This window comes from Somniosus microcephalus, chromosome 7, assembly GCF_052327205.1.
Source record: "Somniosus microcephalus isolate GS21.2 chromosome 7, FLI_Smic_1.0, whole genome shotgun sequence".
NCBI classification, from domain to species: Eukaryota; Metazoa; Chordata; class Chondrichthyes; order Squaliformes; family Somniosidae; genus Somniosus; species Somniosus microcephalus.
This window is the reverse complement of record NC_140993.1, coordinates 210,096,972-210,120,550: the sequence shown is the minus strand read 5'-3', so window position 1 is coordinate 210,120,550 and position 23,579 is coordinate 210,096,972. Positions and strand designations below refer to the sequence as shown.

The window sequence follows — 23,579 nt, the reverse complement described above, 5'->3', positions numbered from 1 at the left end:
AGATCATGTCTGACTAATTTGATTGAATTTTTTGAGGGGGTGACTAGGTGTGTGGATGACGGTAACGCAGTGGATGTGGTATACATGGATTTCAGTAAGGCCTTCGATAAAGTCCCGCACAGGAGACTGGTCAAGAAGGTAAGAGCCCATGGAATCCATGGTGCCTTGGCACATTGGATACAAAACTGGCTTAGTGGCAGAAGGCAGAGGGTGATGGTCGAAGGTTGTTTTTGTGACTGGAAGCCTGTGGCCAGTGGGGTGCCACAGGGATCGGTGCTGGGTCCCTTGCTGTTTGTGGTTTACATTAATGACTTGGATATGAATGTAAAAGGTATGATCAGTAAGTTCGCGGATGATACAAAAATTGGTAGGGTGCTAAATAGCGAGGAGGGTAGCCTCAGTCTGCAGGACGATATAGATGGGTTGGTCAGATGGGCGGTGATATACCTATCAATTCCTCCAATAAAAGGCGAAGAGTTACGAAGGTGACTAAAGGTTTTTATTGACTAAATAACAGAGCCCACTCTCGTGGGTGATCCGATCCAAGCAGGAGGAATACCAGCCAGTCGCTCACCTTTATACCTGGCCTGGTGGGTGGAGCCAAGGCGGAGTCGGCAGTGGTCATCCCAGGTATAGCAGTGTGGCAAGAGGCGACCTCGTACCGTGATACAATAGTGGTCAGTGATACAGTTATAACGAACAGTGGTGAACAGTGCTAACTACTAACAGTGATACGATAGTGAACGTGGTTTACCACATTCACCCCTTGTTTAGAATTAAGTCCGGCGGGGTGAAGTGTACTACCAATTCTGGTAGGTCAGTCTGTCCGGAGGCTTCGTAAGCCTCTCCGATCGCCGCAGCGGTGGTGTTGCCTTATCCGGTGCTGGTGCCTTATCCGGTGTTGATGCTGGTGTTTGCGTGGTCGGCGAGGGCTCGTGGGGTTCCGGCATGCCGTCTACCTGGGCTGGGGTTGGGGGGGGTGGTGGCGGTGTTTCCGGATCGGCTGAGGGTGCGAGGTCTCGTAGGGAGACAGTGTCCTCCCGCCCGTCTGGGTACGCCACGTAGGCGTACTGGGGGTTGGCGTGCAGGAGGTTCACCCTCTCGACCAGGGGGTCCGTTTTATGGGCCCTCACGTGTTTCCGCAGCCAGACCGGCCCCGGGGCGGTCAGCCAGGTTGGTAGAGTGGTTCCCGTAGTCGACTTCCTGGGGAAAACGAACATTCGTTCATGGGGGGTGGTGTTAGTGGCCGTGCAAAGTAATGACCGGATGGAGTGCAGCGCTGTCGGGAGGACTTCTTGCCAGCGGGAGGTTGGGAGGCCCTTAGACTTTAAGGCTAAGAGGACGGCCTTCCATACCGTCGCGTTCTCTCTTTCCACCTGACCGTTACCTCTGGGGTTGTAGCTGGTGGTCCTGCTTGCTGCAATACCTCTCTCTAGGAGGAATTGCCGGAGTTCCTCGCTCATGAAGGAGGAGCCCCGGTCGCTGTGTATATAGTTCGGGAACCCGAACAAGGCGAAGAGGGCATTCAGGCACTTAATGACCGTGCTACTGGTCATGTCGGGGCAGGGGAAGGCAAAGGGGAAACGGGAGTACTCATCAACGATGTTGAGGAAGTACACATTACGGTCAGAGGACGGGAGGGGCCCCTTAAAGTCGATGCTCAGGCGCTCGAAGGGGCGGGTGGCCTTGATCAGGCTTGCTCGGCCCGGCCTATAGAAGTGCGGTTTGCACTCCGCACAGGTCTGGCAGTTCCTGGTCATGGTCCTGACCTCCTCGATGGAGTAGGTCAGGTTGCGGGCCTTAATGAAATGGTGGAGTCTGGTGACTCCGGGGTGGCAGAGCTGGTCGTGGAGGGTCTGAAGCCTATCGATATGCGCGCTGGCGCATGTCATTCGTGAAAGGGCATCAGGGGATTCGTTCAGCTTGCCTGTCGGTACAAGATCTCATAATCGTAGGTGGAGAGCTCGATTCTCCATCTCAAAATCTTGTCATTCTTGATTTTGCCCTTCAGCTTGTTATTAAACATGAAAGCCACCGAACGCTGGTCGGTGAGGAGGGTAAATCGTTTGCCTGCCAGGTAGTGCCTCCAGCGCCGTACTGCCTCCACGATCGCCTGGGCCTCTTTCTCGACCGACGAATGTCGGATCTCGGGGCCCTGTAGGGTCCTTGAGAAGAAGGCCACTGGCCTCCCCTCCTGGTTTAGGGTGGCGGCTAAGGCGAAGTCGGATGCGTCGCTCTCCACCTGGAAGGGGATGGACTCGTCCACTGCGTGCATCGTGGCCTTGGCTATGTCTCCCTTAATGAGGGAGAAGGCCGCGCACGCCTCCTCCGTGAGGGGGAAGGAAGTGGCTTTCAGGAGGGGTCTGGCTTTGTCCGCGTAATTGGGTACCCATTGGGCATAGTAGGCGAAAAGCCCCAGGGTTCTCCTAAGTGCTTTAGGGCAGTGGGGGAGGGGTAGCTCCATGAGGGGGCGCATTCTTTCTGGGTCGGGGCCGATGATTCCGTTCTCCACTACGCAGCCGAGGATGGCAAGGCGCGTGGTGTTAAACACGCATTTCTCCTTATTGTAGGTGAGGTTCAGCCGTTGGGCCGTACGGAGGAATTTCTCCAGATTCGCGTCATGTTCCTGCCGGTCGCGGCCGCAGATAGTGACGTTATCTAGGTAGGGGAATGTAGCCTGCAGTTCGTTCTGGTCAACCATCTGGTCCATCTCCCTTTGGAAGACCGAGACCCCATTAGTGACACCGAAGGGGACCCTAAGGAAGTGGTATAGGCGCCCATTCGCCTCGAAGGCGGTATACTGGCGGTCCTCAGGGTGGATAGGGAGTTGGTGGTAGGCCGACTTCAGGTCGATGGTCGAGAATACTTTATACTGTGCAATCTGATTGACCATGTCAGATATGCGGGGGAGGGGGTATGCGTCCAGCTGGGTATATCTGTTTATGGTCTGGCTGTAGTCGATGACCAGGCGGTTTTTATCGCCGGTCTTTACGACTACGACCTGGGCACGCCAGGGGCTGCTGCTCCCCTCGATAATGCCCTCTTTCAGGAGGCGCCGCACCTCAGAGCTAATGAAGGCTCTGTCCCCGGCGCTATACCGCCTGCTCTTGGTAGCGACGGGTTTGCAGTCAGGGGTAAGGTTAGCAAACAGAGAGGGTGGCGGGACCTTGAGGGTGGAGAGGCTGCAGGTGTTACGCGGTGGGCGGTTTAACGTTTGCTGGTTGTTGACTGTGAGTGGGGGGAGGGGTCCACCGTATGCTAGGGTTACGCTTTGGAGGTGGGATTGGAAGTCCAGCCCTAGTAGGACGGCAGCGCAGAGATGGGGGAGGACGAGGAGTTTAAAGTTTTTATACTCCGTGCCCTTAACCGACAGGGTCACGACACAGTAGCCGCTGATGTCCGTGGCGTGGGACCTCGATGCCATCGAGATTCGGCTGCGCGTTGGTAGGACAGAGAGGGAGTAGTGGCTCACCGTGTCTGGGTGGATGAAGCTCTCCGTGCTTCCGCTGTCGAACAGGCAGGTCGTGGCGTGGCCGTTCACTTTGATGTCCATCATTGACTTGGACAGATGGTGCGGGCGGGCTTGGTCCAGGGTGACGGAAGCTAGTGTGTAGCTGAGCGAGTCGTTGTCATCTGCGGGCGAGGCGGTCGGGCGTGGTGAGTAAAATGGCGTCTCCCACGAGGTGGGGCAAAATGACGGAGAAGATGGCTGCCCCCGTAGCTCACATGAGGCACTATTGGGGTCGGTTGCCTTAATCAAAGATAGCCGCCCCCATGACTCATGTGTGGGGATGCTGGCCTCAGTTGCCCTAAACAAAGATGGCCGCCTCCATGACTCATGTGTGGGGATGCTGGCCTCAGTTGCCCTAAACGAAGATGGCCGCCCCCATAGTTCGCATGCGGCACTGCTGGCCTCTGAGGATCCGCTGCTGCAGGCCTTGGAGAAGTGGCCTTTCTTCAGGCAGGTTTTGCATATGGAGTTCTTGGCTGGGCAGCGCGACCTCGGGTGCTTCTCCTGGCCACAAAAAAAACAGCCGGCGGCCCGATCGCGGATGCCCGATGTCGGGGCCGGTGCCGGGGGAGGCGGGGCCGGTCGGGTCCGGGACGCCGACGCAGAGGTAGGTCCCGGGGGCGGCGCTGGGAAGGGTGCTGTGGTAGGGGTCGGGCCCGAGTCCCAGGGTCGCGAGCAGTACCTGGTGAATGCTTCCTGATCTTGGTGGGCCACTTCCAGGGAGATAGCGAGGGCTTCAGCTTTTTCCATGCTGAGGTCTTTAGCTTCCAGCAGTCTTTGCCGTGAGTACTCGGACCGTAGGCCTTTCAGGAATGCGTCGCGGATATTATCTTCAGTATTTTCGGCTGCCGACACCGATTTAAAGTCACAGTTCCTGGCGAGTGCATATAGCGCCTGTGAGAATTCGGCTACTGATTCTCCTGGCTGTTGCGGCCGTGATCTTAGGAGGTGCCTAGCGTACATGTAGTTTACCGGGGTCCGGTACTTCTGTTTCAGCAGGTTGATGGCGGTCTCGTAGGTAGTCATGTCCTCGATGAGAGTGTATACTCTCGGGCTCAGTTGTGCCTGCAGGACACTTAGTTTGGATGCCTGAGGGACGCTGGATTCTCTCAGGTATGATTCGAAGCAGACCAGCCAGTGTTTAAAGTCTGCGGCTGAGTTTGCTGCTCGTGGGTTCAGGTCCAGGTACGGTGGTCTGAGGGCTCGCAGCCAAGCTGGCTGGTGTGGCTGTGCTCCTGGGAGCTGCGCTGGTGGCTCCTCCGCCGGTTGTGACTCGTTGTCGGACATCATTAAATTTAGTCAATAAAATTGATATACCTATCAATTCCTCCAATAAAAGGCGAAGAGTTACGAAGGTGACTAAAGGTTTTTATTGACTAAATAACAGAGCCCACTCTCGTGGGTGATCCGATCCAAGCAGGAGGAATACCAGCCAGTCGCTCACCTTTATACCTGGCCTGGTGGGTGGAGCCAAGGCGGAGTCGGCAGTGGTCATCCCAGGTATAGCAGTGTGGCAAGAGGCGACCTCGTACCGTGATACAATAGTGGTCAGTGATACAGTTATAACGAACAGTGGTGAACAGTGCTAACTACTAACAGTGATACGATAGTGAACGTGGTTTACCACAGGCGGAACAGTGGCAAATGGAATTTAACCCGGAAAAGTGCGAGGTGATGCACTTTGGGGGGACTAACAAGGCAAAGGAATACACAATGAATGGTAAGACCCTAGGCAAGACGGAGGGTCAGAGGGATCTGGGTGTGCAAGTACACAGATCCCTGAAGGCGGCGGAACAGGTGGATAAGGTGGTAAAAAAGGCATATGGGATACTTGCCTTCATTAGCCGAGGCATAGAATATAAGAGCAAGCAGGTTATGATGGAGCTGTATAAAACACTGGTTAGGCCACAGCTGGAATACTGTGTGCAGTTCTGGTCGCCACACTACAGGAAGGATGTGATTGCTTTGGAGAGGGTGCAGAGGAGATTCACCAGGATGTTACCAGGGCTGGAGCGCTTCAGCTATGAAGAAAGACTGGGCAGATTGGGTTTGTTTTCCTTGGAGCAGAGGAGGCTGAGGGGGGACATGATTGAGGTGTACAAAATTATGAGGGGCATAGATAGGATGGATACTGAGGAGCTTTTTCCCTTAGTAGAAGGGTCAATAACTAGGGGGCATAGATTCAAGGTAAAGGGCGGGAGGTTTAGAGGGGATTTGAGAAAGAACTTTTTCACCCAGAGGGTGGTTGGAGTCTGGAACTCACTGCCTGAAAGGGTTGTGGAGGCAGGAACCCTCGCAACATTTAAGAAGCATTTAGATGAGCACTTGAAATGCCATAACATACAAGGCTACGGACCAAATGCTGGAATATGGGATTAGATTAGACAGGGCTTGATGGCCGGCACGGACATGATGGGCCGAAGGGCCTCGATCCGTGCTGCATAACTCTATGACTCTATGACTTAACTAAGTAAGGATATACTTGCATTGGAGGCGGTGTAACAAAGGTTCACTAGATTGATTCCTGGGATGAGAGGGCTGTCCTATGATGAGAGATTGTGTAGAATGGGCCTATACTCTTTGGAGTTTAGAAGAATGAGAGGTGATCTACATAGAAACATAGAAGATAGGAGCAGGAGTAGGCCATTCAGCCCCTCGAGCCTGCTCCGCCATTCAATGCGATCATGGCTGATCATCCAAATTCAGTACCCGGTCCCTGCTTTCTCCCCATACCCCTTGATCCCTTTAGCCTTAAGAAATATATCCAACTTCTTCTTGAATATATTTAATGAATTGGCCTCTACTGCCTTCTGTGGTAGAGAATTCCAAAGGTTCACCACTCATTTCTGTCCTAAATGGCATACCCCTTATCCTTAGACTGTGACCCCTGGCTCTGGATTCCCCGACCATTGGGAACATCCTTCTTGCATCTAGTCTGTCCAGTCCTGTCATAATTTTATAAGTTTCAATGAGATCCCCTCTCATTCTTCTAAACTCCAGAGAGTACAAGCCCAATCGACCCAATCTCTCCTTTACGTCATTCCTGCCATCCCAGGTATCAGCCTGGTGAATCTTCGCTGAACTCCTTCCATGGCAAGAACATCCTTCCTCAGATAAGGCAACCAAATCTGCACACAATACTCAAGGTGTGGTCTCACCAAGGCCCTGTACAACTGCAGCAAGACATCCTTGTTCCTGTACTCAAACCCTCTCGCTACGAATGCCAACATACCATTTGCCTTCTTAACTGCCTGCTGCACCTGCATGCTTACCTTCAGCGACTGGTGCACAAGGACACCCAGGTCTTGTTGCACTTCCCCTTCTCCCAATCTATTGCCATTCAGATAATAATCTGCCTTCCTGTTTTTGACACCAAAGTGGATAACCTCACATTTATCCACGTTATATTGCATCGGCCATGCTTCTGCCCAATCACCCAACCTGTCCAAATCATCCTGGAGTTTCTCGGCATCCTCCTCACAGCACATTTGCCCACCCAGCTTTGTGTCGTCTGCAAATTTGGAGATATTACATCTAGTTCCCTTATCTAGATCATTAATATATATTGTGAATAGCTGGGGTCCAAGGACTGATCCCTGCGGTACCCCACTAGTCACTGCCTGCCACTTGGAAAAACACCCGTTTATTCCAACTCTTTGCTTTCTGTCTGCCAACCAGTTTTCTATCCAAGTCAATACCTTGCCCCCAATCCCATGGGCCTTAACTTTACACGCTAATCTCTTATGCGGGACCTTATCGAAAGCCTTCTGAAAGTCCAAATATACCACATCCACTGGTTCTCCCTTATCTATTTTACCAGTTACATCCTCAAAAAATTCCAGTCGATTAGTCAAGCATGATTTACCTTTTGTAAATCCATGTTGACTTTGTCCGATCCTGTCACTGTTTTCCAAGTGCTCTGCTATTACATCTTTTATAATGGACTCGAGCATTTTCCCCCACTACTGATGTCAGGCTTACTGGTCTGTAATTCCCCGTTTTCTCCCTACCACCTTTTTTGAATAGTGGGGTGACATTAGCTACCCTCCAATCCATGGGTACTGTTCCAGATTCTATCGAATGTTGGAAGATGATCAGCAATGCATCTAGTATTTCTAGGGCCTCTTCCTTAAGTACCCTAGGATGTAGATTATCAGGCCCTGGGGATTTATCGGCCTTCAATCCCATCAATTTCCTTAACACCATTTCCCTACAAATACTGATTTCTTTCAGTTCCTCCCTTTCATCAGGCCCTATGTTCCCCGACATCTCTGGGAAGTTATTTGTGTCCTCCTTTGTGAAGACAGAACCAAAATATGTATTTAATTGGTCAGCCATTTCTTTGTTCCCCATTATAAATTCCCCTGATTCTGACTGCAAGGGACCTATCACAGAAATCACAGAAACCCCACAGTGCAGATAGAGGCCATTTCGGCCCATCGAGCCTGCACCGACACATATCCCACCCGATCCCCGTAACCCCTACACCAACACATATCCCACCCTATCCCCGTAACCCCACGTATTTAATCCCCCTAACACTAAGAGTCAATTTTATCATAGCCAATCAACCTAACCTGCACATCTTTGGACTGTGGGAGGAAACCGGAGCACCCGGAGGAAACCCACGCAAACACGGGGAGAATGTGCAAACTATTGCTTGACTTTTGCAAACCTATGCTTGACTTCACCAATCTTTTTCTCTTCACATATCTATAAAAGCTTTTACAGTCAGTTTTTATGTTCCCTGCAGGCTTACTCTCATATTCTATTTTCCCCTTCTTAATTAATCCCTTTGTCCTCCTTTGTTGAATCCTAAACTGCTCCCAATCCTCAGGTTTACTGCTTTTTCTGGCCAATTTATATGTCCTCTCCTTGGATCTTATGCTATCCCTAATTTCCCTTGTTAGCCATGGTTGAGTCACCTTTTTTGTTTTATTTTTATGCCAAACTGGGATGAACAAATTCTGTAGTTCATCCATGCGGTCTTTGAATGCTTGCCATTGCCTATCCACCGTCAACCCTTTGAGTGACATTCCCCAATCAATCCTACCCAACTCGCGCCTCAGACCATCTCATTGAAACATATAAGATTCTGAAAGGGACGAACAGGGTAAATGCTGAGAGGTTGTTTCCCCTGGCTGGAGTGTCTAGAACTAGGGGGCATAGTCTCAGGATAAGAGGTAGGCCATTTAAGACTGCGATTAGGAGGAATCTGTTCACTCAGAGGGTTGTGAATCTCTGGAATTCTCTGCCCCAGAGGGCTGTGCATGCTGAATTACTGAGTATGTTCAAGGCCGAGATAAGATAGATTTTTGGACTCTAGGAGAATCAAGAGATATGGAGATCGGGCGGGAAAATGGAGTTGAGGTCAATGATCAGCCATGACCTTACTGAATGGCGGAGCAGGCGCGAGGGGCCATATGGCCTACTCCTGCTCTTATTTCTTATGTTCTTATGTGCTGGATCAGAAACCTAGAAATTTGGAATTCAAATCCCAATTTGGCAAATTGTTTAGTTAAATTCTTTAAACATGGCAATCTGTGGGCTTGGACCAGAATATAAAAAGACCATTGTCTTACAGACCCAACTTGTTCACTAAGGTCCATTAGCAAAAGGTACCTGCCACCTGGTGTGGCCTGCATAATGTGTAGGTGGTTGGCTCAAAGCACTCTGAAGTGACCTCGCAAGCTGCTCAGTTGTAAAAACAATTACAAAGCAGAAGGCGCATTACCACTTTCTCAAAGCAGCTGGGGACTGGCAATAAATGTGGCCTTGCCAACGTTACTCACATCCTGAGAACAAAGTTTAAGAGAACTCTTGTTCCAGCATGGGATCTGAACCTAGTATTACACACATTCACAAACCACCACTTGAACTTGTGGCTGCCATACAGTACTGCTGTTGGCTCTTGTGTGTGTATTTTTAAAAAAGAGCAATACCAGAACTTTGTAATAAGGAAAAGTGGTCAATTTACTTCTTAAGTATCTGATGTACCTTCACCAAGCACTACTCACCACAGTGCAACTGTTCAGTAAGAAATGCTGTTTGGCACAGCACTGCCCTGTATCCAAGACAGAGGAGTGTTCCCTCCTCCCTGTGAGGTACTACTGTAGGAGGGTTATCTAAGGAATGCGCAGTATTAGCCAATGAAATATGAAGCAAGATTAATCATCTTTAGATGCAGCAGTTATCAACCTACAAAACTCTACTCAAATACCACAGAGTACCTCTGCTTCAGACTGACCTTCCGAGTTCTTGGCTCTGTGCCTACTTGCACAGGCGATTCTGGATATTATGGGTTACTAATGGCGATCAAAGGCTATCCTTATACAAGTTGCTTATGCCTTTCAGGGTGCATTTACGCTACAAATTTAGTATCGATGTGAAGCAGTTCAGGCTTTGCACCAACAGTAAATTGTGTTGGGCCTGAACTGACACTGACGGAAGTGAGACTATATCTGCTTTCTTTTGGTGTCACACTGTGCCCTGACTTTGGATTCAGGCTGCAGTTACTCTAACTGCAGCTTTGATGTAAAGTGAAACTGTGTCCCACTGATGATACAGTTGCAGCATTAATGCATCATCGAACTGTAATGCATCATTTCATATATCCTTTGTTCTGAGGGTTTGTTTTTGATTACATCCTTACAATCTAAATAACATTTGACGAAGATCCACATCTTCAATGTTATTCTAGCACTGAAGGATATTTTTCCATCTCCTATATGTCACAAAGAAAAATGGATCCTTGCAGTCTTGAGTTTTATATTAAAAAATCTCCCCTGGCCAGAGGAATTGCAAATGAAAGTTGATTTTTGTGAATACATAACTAACCATATTCATTCATTGGGCTTGATACAGTATAGCTACCATTATAAATGTAGAGTGTTGCATGATAACCAGGAACTAGAAAGGGTCTCCTGCTGAATGCCTGGGGATTGGCTGGTTCACTAGGATGAGAAACTTAATTTTGAAAATCCAGATGCAAAAATGTATTAAATTAACCTCAGTACATTTTCCTTTTTAGGAAAGTCTGGAACTTCTCTATCAATTGTCAACGTTATAATTTCTTTTTTAATACATACATCCTTTCTCATTTCAATTACTGTGGTTAACCTAAAATTCTGGCTAGGAGCAAATCATATAATAGAGGTTACAAAATTTGTTTGGGGTTGCCACAAATTTTCATAATGTTCTCTTTTTAAGTAACTTGGTATCTTATCTTCTCACAACAGAATCACATTTAATCAATGCCTGCTCCATCATAACTTTTTCACAACTTCAGCCCTCAATATCTGTCTTTCCAGATTGCAAAGACCAGCTATACTACAAAGATTAGTTATTACGCTTTGGCACTTTTCTAGCCTGGATCTAGTATGAGTGAGGCACATGAAACAGTGCCACTTTACTTGCACCCTCTGTCACAGCAATGTGCCAGTTCCCAAGTGTGAAATGCAGTTGTGCATGCACAGGCAGGTACTTGCAACTTCTTAATGTGGTGTACACGTGCTTGTGTGGGCACAGTGCTCCTTCTGTTTTGACGATAACCAGAGCATCCCAATGTATATGACGTGTCTCAACAAGCTGAATCAATCTGCTGAGATACACCCATTAGGCTGGGGGTGCAGGGTGGAACTCTTGGTATCCAGTAGATACATTGGATTCTGGGATGTTGTGTCTGCTCTGGGTCTGCCGTAATGTGTTGTGTTGAGCCACTGTTTGCATGGTTCTCAGTGGAGCAGCAGCAGTGGAACTGGCAGGCGATTTGCTGCTTTATGTTATCATTCTTGTGCCAAATTTACACCACTATTCCTCGATGTCATTAGTTCACAATGAGAATGTAGACTGTCACAGGTAATGTTCCCTCTAATTTATTTTTGGCCCGTGCGGCCCGTTTAACATGCTGCGCGGGCCATTCAAAATTATACGTACGTGCGGGCGGTCTTTCTATTTAAAAGCCGGCTCACCAGCTGTGCGGGACCTGCAGAGCTGTGGCCACACAGCTTAAAGGGAATGTTGGTCACAGTTCTTCCAATGAACTAAGATTAGAATGGTGCACCACCTGGGGAGAAAAAATCTTTTCCTGTTTAAGATCATGCTCAAAAACCTCTTTGCAAGGCTTGTAAATTAATGATGATGATAGGGCATCGACCTGAAAGGTTAACTCCGACTCTCTATCCACAGATGCTGCCTGACCTGCTGCATATTTCCAGCATTTTCTGTTTCTATTGTAAAGTAGTGTATTGATAACATTTTATTTTCCAATTTGTACTTTTTTTCCTTTGTCTTTTTATGACTATTTTTGTGTGAAGTTTTGAATTCATCAAGCTGTAGAGATGTTAGTGTTAGGAAATGGAACACTTCATTTTGGGCCTGTTTTATGCCGTGGGTCCATGTCTGCTAGACTTTCTAACTCATTTTACTTAGGGCTCTTACAGACAACAACAAGAGCAGTCTAACCTGTGCCATTCAATGAACCCTTTTCCCATATTTTTAAAATCTTTGCTTCACAAATGCTCACAATCTTCTTCTTTCGTATGGTAGTGGCAAAGTAAATCAAATGTCAATATCGAAGTTGGATATCCAGGCCAAAGCTTCCGGTGTAACAGCGTGGATATCTTGTTGGCTGCCTGTGAACTTCCTCTGAGTGCGGTGCTCAATGATGTGCTCCAGGGTCTGATCAGGAGCTCCACAGTCGCATGATGGGGATGCTTTAATCTTCCATCTATGGAGAAGGTGGCAGCATCTACCATGACCAGTTCTGAGGCGGTTGATCGTTATCCATTGTTTGCGAGGAAGGTTTGATCCCTCAGGTTGTACTGGGGGGTTCTTTATAAGGATTTAATTCAGTATGTCACAGTTCGTCCAAGCATTTCGCCATCAGTCATCAAGGCTGAGGGGAGATCGCTGAAGGGCTTTGGCGATGGTCCGAAATGGCCTAGATTTGAGACGGGTTGGTGGTAGGTTGTTCAAGGCGGCCTGGATCGGCATGTCTTTGCTAGTGTAGCGGTTGTATTCTCTGGAGACTGCATATTCACGGTGTAGGCGTGGCGGTACGATGTTTACAAGCAGGGGCAGCCAAGGTGTTGGTGTCGATAAAAGCGTACTGGTGATAATTCTCTTAGTAGAATTCAGCTGAACATCAATGGATTTGACATGCGGACTTGATAGCCATGCTGAAGAGCAGTACTCCGCTGTAGACTACACCAGGGCAAGTGCTGCCGTACGGAGGGTTTGAGCATTTGCTCCCCATGTGGATACGGCCACGGGTCCCTCGCTCGGACGGGCAGGCCGCGGATCCCTCGCTCGGTCGGGCAGGCCGCGGGTCCCTCGCTCGGTCGGGCAGGCCGCGGGTCCCTCGCTCGGTCGGGCAGGCCGCGGGTCCCTCGCTCGGTCGGGCAGGCCGCGGGTCCCTCGCTCGGTCGGGCAGGCCGCGGGTCCCTCGCTCGGTCGGGCAGGCCGCGGGTCCCTCGCTCGGTCGGGCAGGCCGCGGGTCCCTCGCTCGGTCGGACAGGCCGCGGGTCCCTCGCTCGGAGGGACAGGCCGCGGGTCCCTCGCTCGGAGGGACAGGCCGCGGGTCCCTCGCTCGGAGGGACAGGCCGCGGGTCCCTCGCTCGGAGGGACAGGCCGCGGGTCCCTCGCTCGGAGGGACAGGCCGCGGGTCCCTCGCTCGGAGGGACAGGCCGCGGGTCCCTCGCTCGGAGGGACAGGCCGCGGGTCCCTCGCTCGGAGGGACAGGCCGCGGGTCCCTCGCTCGGAGGGACAGGCCGCGGGTCCCTCGCTCGGAGGGACAGGCCGCGGGTCCCTCGCTCGGAGGGACAGGCCGCGGGTCCCTCGCTCGGAGGGACAGGCCGCGGGTCCCTCGCTCGGTCGGACAGGCCGCGGGTCCCTCGCTCGGTCGGACAGGCCGCGGGTCCCTCGCTCGGTCGGACAGGCCGCGGGTCCCTCGCTCGGTCGGACAGGCTGGGGGGTCCCTCGCTCGGAAAGACAGGCCGCAGGTCGGTCGCTCGGTCGAACAAGCCGCGGGTTCCTCGCTTGGTCGGACAGGCCGCGGGTCCGTCGCTCGGTCAGACAGGCCGCGGGTCCCTCGCTCGGTCGGACATTCTGCGGGTCCCTCGCTCGGTCGGACAGGCTGCGGGTCCCTCGCTCGGTCGGACAGGCTGCGGGTCCCTCGCTCGGTCGGACAGGCTGCGGGTCCCTCGCTCGGTCGGACAGGCTGCGGGTCCCTCGCTCGGTCGGACAGGCTGCGGGTCCCTCGCTCGGTCGGACAGGCTGCGGGTCCCTCGCTCGGTCGGACAGGCCGCGGGTCGCTCGCTCGGTCGGGTATGTCAACTTGGATCCTCCCAACACCAATCTCCGCATCAAATTCTGGATCTCCACCTCCGTTCTTTCCACTTTCAACATCAAGGTCCGATTTTTTTCTTGCTGGAGTTCCAGAATCTTGTTAGTTTGCTCATGTTGTACCAATGTGGCCTGCATGAATGCTCTCAACATTTCCTCCATGATAGTGGATCTTGGCCTCTCTCAGCATGCCAAAATCCCACTTCTGACAGCATGTGCAGCAAGCTGAAGCAGGCCCAGGACCCAGTGGTCAATTGGACGCACAGACCAGAGCTTAAAACAAGGGATGTTTATTCACCCATTGATGTCTTTACTTGTAGCGATGAACAAGGCAGTATTACATTCCAGCCTGACCCTTATCCCTCTCAGTTACTCTCTGTCCAACTGAACCATTTCCCTGCCTTCCACTGTTGCAGGCTGGGGGTCGTTCCTGATTAAAGGCAATTCAGCTCAATGGTCTCTTAAAGCTGTACCGCCTTTTATACAACTTCTTAAAGGTGTATCCCTATCTCGGATATAGAGCTCTCAACATCCTACAGCTTGCATACTGTTGCTCTCTCACTCTGTTACACTGCTTCTTGCCTCATGTATTGATCATGGTTGTTTAACAGTCACTGAAAGAATGTGACAGAAACAATAAGAGAGTGATACAAAGAAGTGTGCCAGGGTGAGAGAGAAACACACACACAGACACACACAGATACACACAGACACAGATGGTGCAAGACAAATACAGGGAAAGCAAAACAAAAATCTTGAGGGAATAGGAAAGAGACAGATGCAATGTAAAGGCACAGCAGCCCTATATAATGGGTCTACACCCCTTTTCCCTGACCTTTGTGTGTAAGGGGATATCCCCAAGGTCTCATTTTTTGTGCATAATCAGTCACAGTAAATCAGCAATACTGTATACACTGCTTGTTGCATGCTATAATGCTATTATAAAACACTATATAGAGTTGTATCCTATCACTCCCTGTAAGTAACAACATGGGTGATCTGCTGGTATTAAGTCTTGCACCCTGTGTGCATCTCATCACACTTCTGATACCAAGGTGCTAAAAGTATTAAACAAGAGGAAAAGCAGTTATTTCTTACTGGTTTCACCTGACCTGGAGCCAGGAATTTACAAGCAGATGCTTTCCTCACCAACAGTAAGCAACCTCTAATTGACTCAGGATGAGCCCTCCAGCCAGGCCAAGCTAAACACAACTCCATCTTAGCAGCACCATGATACAGTGTGTGTCGCATGGTGTACTGCTCCTGCTGTCATTGGCCTTACAGTAAGCAATGACGTTCGATCCACTTCCTGAGAGGTGTCCATCACACAACAGGTGTTACACTTCCGAGTGTCAAAAATAAAGCAGTTATTTCCTCTTGGCTTTTCCGACCTTGGGGGCAAGGGAATTATATGTAGCAGACAAGCCATAGCGAATCAAATACCCTCCAACTGACCTCAGCAGTGCGCATGTTTACAGCAATTAGGCAGGTAGCCTTAACGGGACACATCAGGTTGCATAACACTCCACTTCACCTACAGAATAGTACCTCACGTGCTACATGGTGCAATGCACTTGTCATTTTAAAATAGCAAATTCTTCAACGTACCATGAGCAACCCAAGGGATCTCTGCCACTATTATTAAAGAACACTTCAGTCAAGCATTTCACATTGAACTTTCACAACTTCACAAGCCAGATTCTGATTTCGTTACTTGAGTACTCAAACACCAATGGTGTGGGACTCTGCTAATCACCACTTACCTGACTTGGGAGATGCTCTCATTAATGAAGAAGTGTTCATCCACAGCAGCACTCAGGTGGGCCGGATTGCTCAGCAGGTACTTCTACAAAGCAGAAAATAATTGGTCATGTCAAAGTGCTCACTCACTTAGTTGCTGAAACTGTTTTAATAAGCTTATGAAAACCCAAAGAAAAGGTTGGGTGCATGTGGGGAAGAAGTTGAAAGAGTTTGGGGGAAAAATTCAGTTGGTAGCGCCACCCGTTAGCATTTTGCGGCGGCGCTAAACACTACCGCCACGATCTCCTGTGCCGGCAGATCGTGACGTCAGTCGAGTGTGCAACACCCTGGTAGCGCCCCGGACCGGATATTGAGTGGTGCCCCCTGCCTTACCACCTGCCGCTAGCAACGACAGGTTGAGGGGAGCGTTTTGCAGTCAGGAAGGGACTGGGGGAGCGCTATTTAAAGGCGACCGCTTCCTGCCTTTTTTTGTTGGTGACATTTTTGCACCACGCATTCTGAGAGAGAGAGACTTCTGGAGAGATTCCACACTGTGTGAAGGAGTTTTGAGTATGGAGCAGCACTTTGCAGGCTCATTTTGATTTGCCCTTCCTTGTATCTATTTAGAAGAGACTGTGGGGGCTGCACTCTGAGCTCCTTCCCTGGGTCTCTCCATTGATCTTTCCAGCAGATTTGATGTACAGGTCTCTCCAGGCCGAGATTCAAGGCTGCAATGAACAGGATGTGGATGGAGACCAAGATAAACCCTCCTCTTTAAGATAAAAACAGAAAATGCTGGAGAAACTCAGCAGGTTAAGCAGCATCTGTGAAGAGAGAAACAGAGTTAACGTTTCAGGTCGATGACCTTTCGTCAGAACTCCCCTTTAAGAATTGGCTGGTGCCAGTGTGTCTGTGTTCCATTGCTGACTGACATCACATGTGCTTTGCCAGCGCTGAGAGTTAGCGCCTTGCTCCTTGGCCTTTGCGCCTTAAGACAGATGTGAAGCGCCTGATTTAGCACTCCAATCACCTCCAAGGGCGATAAAAGCCAAGTTTGCTGTCGGAGGCGATAATTAGCGGCAGGCGCTAACCTTTGCGCACGGCCAATAATGGCGCCCCAAACAGGGCGATACTGAATTTTTCCCCCTTTGTGTTCAAAAGAAACACAACTGGTCTGAGTGTCCCTGAATGAGGCTATGCAATCAACACAACTGCCTCAATCTTCTGTGCACTAGAAGAGAACGTGTGCATGATGGGGAAATGTAAACTTAGCCTCATGGCTATATCGTTTGAGTGCTGAGATATTAGAGATAGTCCAACGCACAATGGGCATTCCATCTGTCACCACACCATTTTCTCCAGTGTGCTACTACACAGGGAACAGCACAGTTATCATCTACCCCATCTACTGTTTAGTGCGAGTTTGCTGAAGGGTGAATATTTGAATCCAATCAAAAAAAACTGTTTTGATTTTTGATTTTACCCTCCTTAAAGTCACCTGTTTAATATCTAATCAGGACGACACAGACGTCTCTCGAGCCCTTTCATCTGCACAGGTTCCCACGAGGCCTGAGCATTTATTTTTCCTCTTGGTTCACTTATGTTTTCATCTGTCATGGAGACAATACTAAAACTTACAGAAATCAAAGTGTATTTTTTTACGATTATTAAAGAGGTTCATGAAGTGTGAGAAACCTTTTCTTTATTTATGTACAAATGCATGGCACAATGCTGTAAGAAAAAGCATGCAATGTCTTTATAACAATATTAAAACATGGATCTTCCAGCTCTTTTCCCCACACACTAAATAAGGTTTGCCATTACATTCTCATTTTTATCATCATCGCTGTTATCTGGGAAACTACTCAAAAGATAGAGTCAAGTAGTTTCCTCGTGGCTCAGACAGCCATTAACGTTATGGTGTTGTACTGTGTTACACAGACCAGGATGCTCCAGACTTGATTCCTCCATACTCTCCAACTAGTGCCCCATCTTTAGCCTCCCTTTTCTCTCTCTGATTCTCAAATGCATTATTGCCTCCCAGTTCTGTGTCAATCTCTCTCTAAACTGTCTGTTCGAATCCCTGCAGACTAGCTTCTGCTCTTCTCACTGCACTGAGACTGCCCTGGCCAAAGTCATGATTATCATCATCTATGATTGTGACCAGTTTGCATTATCCTTTCTCTAACTCTGCAAATGCCAGCCACACTGTTGTCTTCTATCTTCCAGGTGCATGGGACTGCCCTTGTGTAGTTCCCCTCCTACTTATCCAAATATAGCCAATGCACCTCCAGCAACAACTTCACTTCCCGCCCCATTATCTCTGCAATCTCAAAAGGATCCATCTCTGTCCATTTCCTCTTCCTCATTTACATGCTACTCCTTGGTCACATCAGCAACAGAAATAAGAGTCAGCTTTCGTATGTATGCTGATGACACAGCTCTAACTTATTCGATCCCATGACCAACTCTGTGCTGTCAGACTGCCCATAACATTGATCCAAGGTCTGGATTGGTGGGAGGTGGAGAAACAGGGAAAAAAAGGGGAACAAAAAGAGGCCAGGGTTCCTGGTACTGATTGCTATCCAGGTGACCTTTGTTGGAGCGGCACATTTACAGATACTGGGTGGAGAGGAGCAGGCTCAGTTGCGAGGGTCCCGATGGTAAATTAGCACAAAGACACTCAATGTCAGGGCTCATGAATGGCGACTTCAGCAAGATACTGGAAAGCTGTTAGGGCACCTGTGGAGCTTTGTCCCAGCATGAATCACCTTGAGGAGGAGAGGGATAAAATCAGAGGGGAGGATAAAGAAGATATACTGCGGAGCTGGGTGGGCGATATTCCCCGAAATACATAGACTATAAATAATTAGTATAAAAAACACCGCCCAAAGGCAAAAATTGTGTGTTTAGCCTGCACCAGTGTAAGACAAAGGCACCATCATCCTTTGAACAAGTGTCATCAACAGGAGTCAAACTGAGAGAAACAGCTGTACGGTCAAAAGACAATTCCTTAAAGCTTCTTTTGACTGGCTATTACTGGGATTGTAATAGGAAGTGACAATTAAAGGGAAGAACAATGATGACAGCACATGGTTTGCTGCAATGTTTAAACTCAGAACCAAACATGACACTTTCCTAAACCTGGGCAAACATTTGCAAACCCAACTGACACTGCACTTGGGTATTTCTTTGTGGAAAAAAACAAACAAATCGATAATAGAACTCTGGAGGAAAATATGTGAGTGCATTATTGAAAATACAATTTCTAAGTGGGAAACAGTAAAACTATTGGCTGTGAATTACATATTTCAAAATACCACAAGAGGGCGACTTTCCTCTTCTTTTGACAAACAGCAACCGTCTAAAATTCTAGCTGAAGTTGCAGAAATATATATTTATATACAGGAGTCTGTAACTTCTGAAGATAAGCTAGCAAAGAGAATTAATGTGGCTGCAATATTTTGTTACCAACTTCTGTAACTTATTCTTTTAAATCTAAACAGCAACAAGATACAAGAATATGTTGTTGGAGGCTGTCAGAACAGAACTGTACAACCCAGATATTTTGCTCTTAAATAAGAACCATTTTACTATTCTGGTACAAACGTCTCTCCGAAGAGCTGGCAGGTAATCAATATTGTGTTGTGAATTTAAATTTAATTATGTTTTCAAATTTTTTGTCTTATAACACTCCTGTGAAGCACCTTGGGATAGTTTACTATGTTAAAGGCGCTATATAAATACAAAAGTTAGAATCATAGAAAGTTACAGCATGGAAGGAGGCCATTTTGGCCCATCGTGTCCGCGCCGGCCAACAAAGAACTATACAGCCGAAGCCCACTTCCCAGCTCTTGGTCCGTAGCCCTGCAGGTTACAGCATCTCAAATGCACATCCAAGTACTTTTTAAATGTGGTTAGGGTTCCTGCCTCTACCACCCTTTCAGGCAGTGAGTTCCAAACCCCCACAACCCACTGGGTGAAGACATTTCCCCTCAAATCCCCTCTAAACCTTCCCTCAATTACTTTAAATCTGTGCCCCTGGTTTTTGACCCCTCTGCTAAGGGAAATAGGTCCTTTCTATCCACTTCATCTCGGCCCCTCATAATTTTACACACCTCAATAAGGTCTCCCCTCAGCCTCCTCTGTTCCAAGGAAAACAGACCCAGCCTATCCAGTCTTTCCTCATAGCTAAGATTCTCTACTCCCAGCAACATCCTTGTAAATCTCCTCTGTATCCTCTCTAGTGCAATCAGATCTTTCCTGTAATGTGGTGATCAGAATTACGCATTACTCTAGCTGAGGCCTAACAGTTGAAGCATAACCCCCCTGCTCTTGTATTCTATGCCACGGCTAATAAAGGCAAGCATTCCGTATGCCTTCTTAACCACCTTATCTACCTGGCCTGCTACCTTCAGGTTGTTGTTCTCTCTATTCCTGATCATGCAGGTTTGAGACTAGCGGCTATTGAGTGTGCTGCAGAGCTGGCAACTCCAGTGGCGCTGCATCACGCTCTAGTCAGGACAAATTAGACTCTGCATGCACATACTTGCAGAAATGCTCTTCTTTGAATACTGTCATGGGATCGTTTTTGTCCATTTTAGCGGGCAGGCAGGGCCTCGGTCTAAAGTCCTTTCCAAAAGACAATGCAGCGTTCCTGCAGTACTGCACTGTTATGTCAGACAAAATTTTGTGCTCAAGTCTCTGGAGTGGGAATGAACCCACAACAGCGGCGGCAGACCTGGGTGAGGCGGCGGCGGCAGAGGAGCGACTACAAAAGCGGCGGCAGAGCGCAGGTAGGCCCCACAGCGGCGGCGGACCTGGGTGAGGCGGCGGCGGCAGAGGAGCGACTACAAAAGTGGCGGCCGAGCGCAGGTAGGCTTACCAATCTCCAAGCTCAGAGGGAGGGAGAGAAGTAAAAAGTAATTGAAGTGTGACGTCACCAGAAAGCAGGTAAGTGATTGGTTGGTGAGTATTTCTCTCCTTTTTAAACTTAAATTCTGTGGTTTATAGTTTTTAGGGTCTCTGTGGTGTAGCGGGGACTGTTGGTAAACCAGGGCCCTTAAGTATATCATTTAACTGTAGTGTAATTGGTGGGATTGATTTGTATAATTTAATTCGAATTAATTAGAGGGTAAGTCATGGCAGGACAGCTCGGCCCCGTGGAATGCTCCTCCTGCACTATGTGGGAACTCAGTGACACTTCCTGTGTCCCCGACGACCATGTGTGCAGGAAGTGTATCCAGCTGCAGCTACTGGCTGAGGACGTCGTGAATATCACGTTTGATCAGTTGGTCACACCGCAGGTAAAGGTTGCACAGGCAGAAAGGGAATGGGTGACCAACAGGCAGCGTAGTAGGCGCAGGCAGGTAGTGCAGGAGTCCCCTGTGGACATCCCCCTCTCAAACAGATATACCACTTTGAATACTGTTGAGGGGGATGGCTTATCAGGGGAAGGCAGCAGCAGCCAACTTCCTGGCACCAGGGGTGCTTCTGCTGCACAGGATGGGAGGACAAAGAGGGGTAGAGCTATAGTAATAGGGGATTCTATTGTAAGGGGAATAGATAGGCGTTTCTGCAGCCGCAAACGAGACTCCAGGATGGTGTGTTGCCTCCCTGGTGCAAGGGTCAAGGATGTCTCAGAGCGGCTGCAGAACATTTTGGAAGGGGAGGGTGAACAGCCAGTTGTCGTGGTGCATATAGGCACCATCGATATAGGTAAAAAACGGGATGAGGTCCTAAAAGCTGAATATAAGGAGTTAGGAGGTAAATTAAAAAATAGGACCTCAAAAGGTAGTAATCTCAGGATTGCTACCAGTGCCACGTGCTAGTCAGAGTAGAAATAGAAGGATATTTCAGATGAATACGTGGCTAGAGGAATGGTGCAAGGGGGAGGGATTCAAATTCCTGGGACATTGGAACCGGTTCTAGGGGAGGTGGGACCAGTACAAACCGGATGGTTTGCACCCGGGCAGGGCCGGGACCGATGTCCTAGGGGGAGTGTTTGCTAGTGCTCTGGGGGAGGGTTTAAACTAAAATGGCAGCGGGTTAGGAACCTGAGCAGGGAGACAGAGGAAAAGGAAACAAGGATAAAAGCAAAAGATAGGACGGAGAAAAACAAAAGTGGCAGTCAGAGAAATCAACGGTTTAAATCAAACATGGCCACAGTAAATAATAATTCTAAAAGGTCTAAGAGCGTTAAAAAAACAAGCCTGAAGGCTTTGTGTCTTAATGCGAGGAGCATTCATAATAAGGTGGATGAATTAGTTGCGCAAATAGAGGTAAACGAATGATTTGATTGGGATTACGGAAACATGACTCCAGGGTGGCCAAGGCTGGGAACTCAACATCCAGGGGTATTCAATATTCAGGAAAGATAGGCAAAAAGGAAAAGGAGGTGGGGTAGCATTGCTGGTTAAAGAGGAGATTAACACAATTGTAAGGAAAGATATTAGCTCTGATGATGTGGAATCTGTATGGGTAGAACTGAGAAATATCAAGGGGCAGAAAACGTTAGTGGGAGTGGTATCTAGACCTCCAAACAGTAATGTGGAGGTTGGGGATGGCATTAAAAGCAAAATTAGAGAAGCGTGCAATAAGGGCACAGCAGTTATCATGGGTGACTTTAATCTACATATAGATTGGGCTAACCAAATTAGTAACTATACTGTGGAGGAGGAATTCCTGGAGTGTTTACGGGATGGTTTCCTGGACCAATATGTCGAGGAACCAACTAGAGATCAGGCCATCTTAGACTGGGTATAATGTAATGAGAAAGGATTAATTAGCAATCTTGTTGTACGAGGCCCCTTGGGTCGGAGCGATCATAATACAGGACACTCTTTTTTTATCCGGCACCGACGGGACAGGCGTGGTGCCGGTTTATCAAAAAGTCCGGATTACAGAGAGGTATAGTTAAAAGGTACGAGAGCTCCGTACACAGCAACAAATCCCTGTTGGTTAGCAACATGTGCAAGATGCCCGGCCACAGACCAAGCATCCCTGTTGCTTAGCAACAAGTGCAGGAACCCCGATTACACAGCCACAGATCTAGGAATGGCCACTAATATGAAGTAAAACTTACCTGAACCTACTCCTGAATTTTGCTGGTTAACAGAGATTTCCAGTTATTTAGGTGCCGGTAAATCGAGAGTTTCCAGTATGATAGAATTCTTCATTAAGATTGAGAGTGAAGTCGTTGACTCAGAGACTAGGGTCCTGATTTTAAATAAAGGAAACTACGATGGTATGAGGTGCGACTTGGGTAGGATTGATTGGGGAATGTCACTCAAAGGATTGACGGTGGATAGGCAATGGCAAACATTCAAAGATCGCATGGATGAACTACAGAATTTGTTCATCCCAGTTTGGCATAAAAATAAAACAAAAAAGGTGTCTCAACCGTGGCTAACAAGGGAAATTAGGGTAGCATAAGATCCAAGGAGAGGACATATAAATTGGCCAGAAAAAGCAGTAAACCTGAGGATTGGGAGCAGTTTAGGATTCAACAAAGGAGGTCAAAGGGATTAATTAAGGGGAAAATAGAGTATGAGAGTAAACTGGCACGTAACATAAAAACTGACTGTAAAAGCTTTTATAGATATTGTGAAGAGAAAAAGATTGGTGAAGTCAAGTGTAGGTCCCTTGCAGTCAGAATCAGGGGACTTTATAATGGGGAACAGAGAAATGGCCGACCAATTAAATACATATTTTGGTTCAGTCTTCACAAAGGAGGACACAAATAACCTCCCAGAGATGTCGTGGAACATATGGTCTGATGAAAGGGAGGAACTGAAAGAAATCAGTATTTGTAGGGAAATGGTGTTAGCGAAATTGACGGGATTGAAGGCCGATAAATCCCCAGGGCCTGATAATCTACATCCTAGGGTACTTAAGGAAGTGGCCCTAGAAATAGTAGATGCATTGCTGATCATCTTCCAACGTTCGATAGAATCTGTAACAGTACCCATGGATTGGAGGGTAG

At 48.5% G+C, this 23,579-nt stretch overlaps 1 protein-coding gene across 2 annotated transcripts in view; it reads right to left on the bottom strand.

Annotated features, from left to right (window-relative positions):
- The window catches only part of LOC147115102 (uncharacterized), a 280,011-nt gene that overhangs the window by 51,885 nt on the left and 204,547 nt on the right, over positions 1-23,579 (bottom strand). For both annotated transcript variants that reach the window (XM_085993392.1, XM_085993393.1), the window contains exon 9: positions 15,619-15,701. In XM_085993392.1, the coding sequence (XP_085849518.1) occupies positions 15,619-15,701 (83 nt within the window). The remainder of the gene's footprint in view (positions 1-15,618; positions 15,702-23,579) is intronic.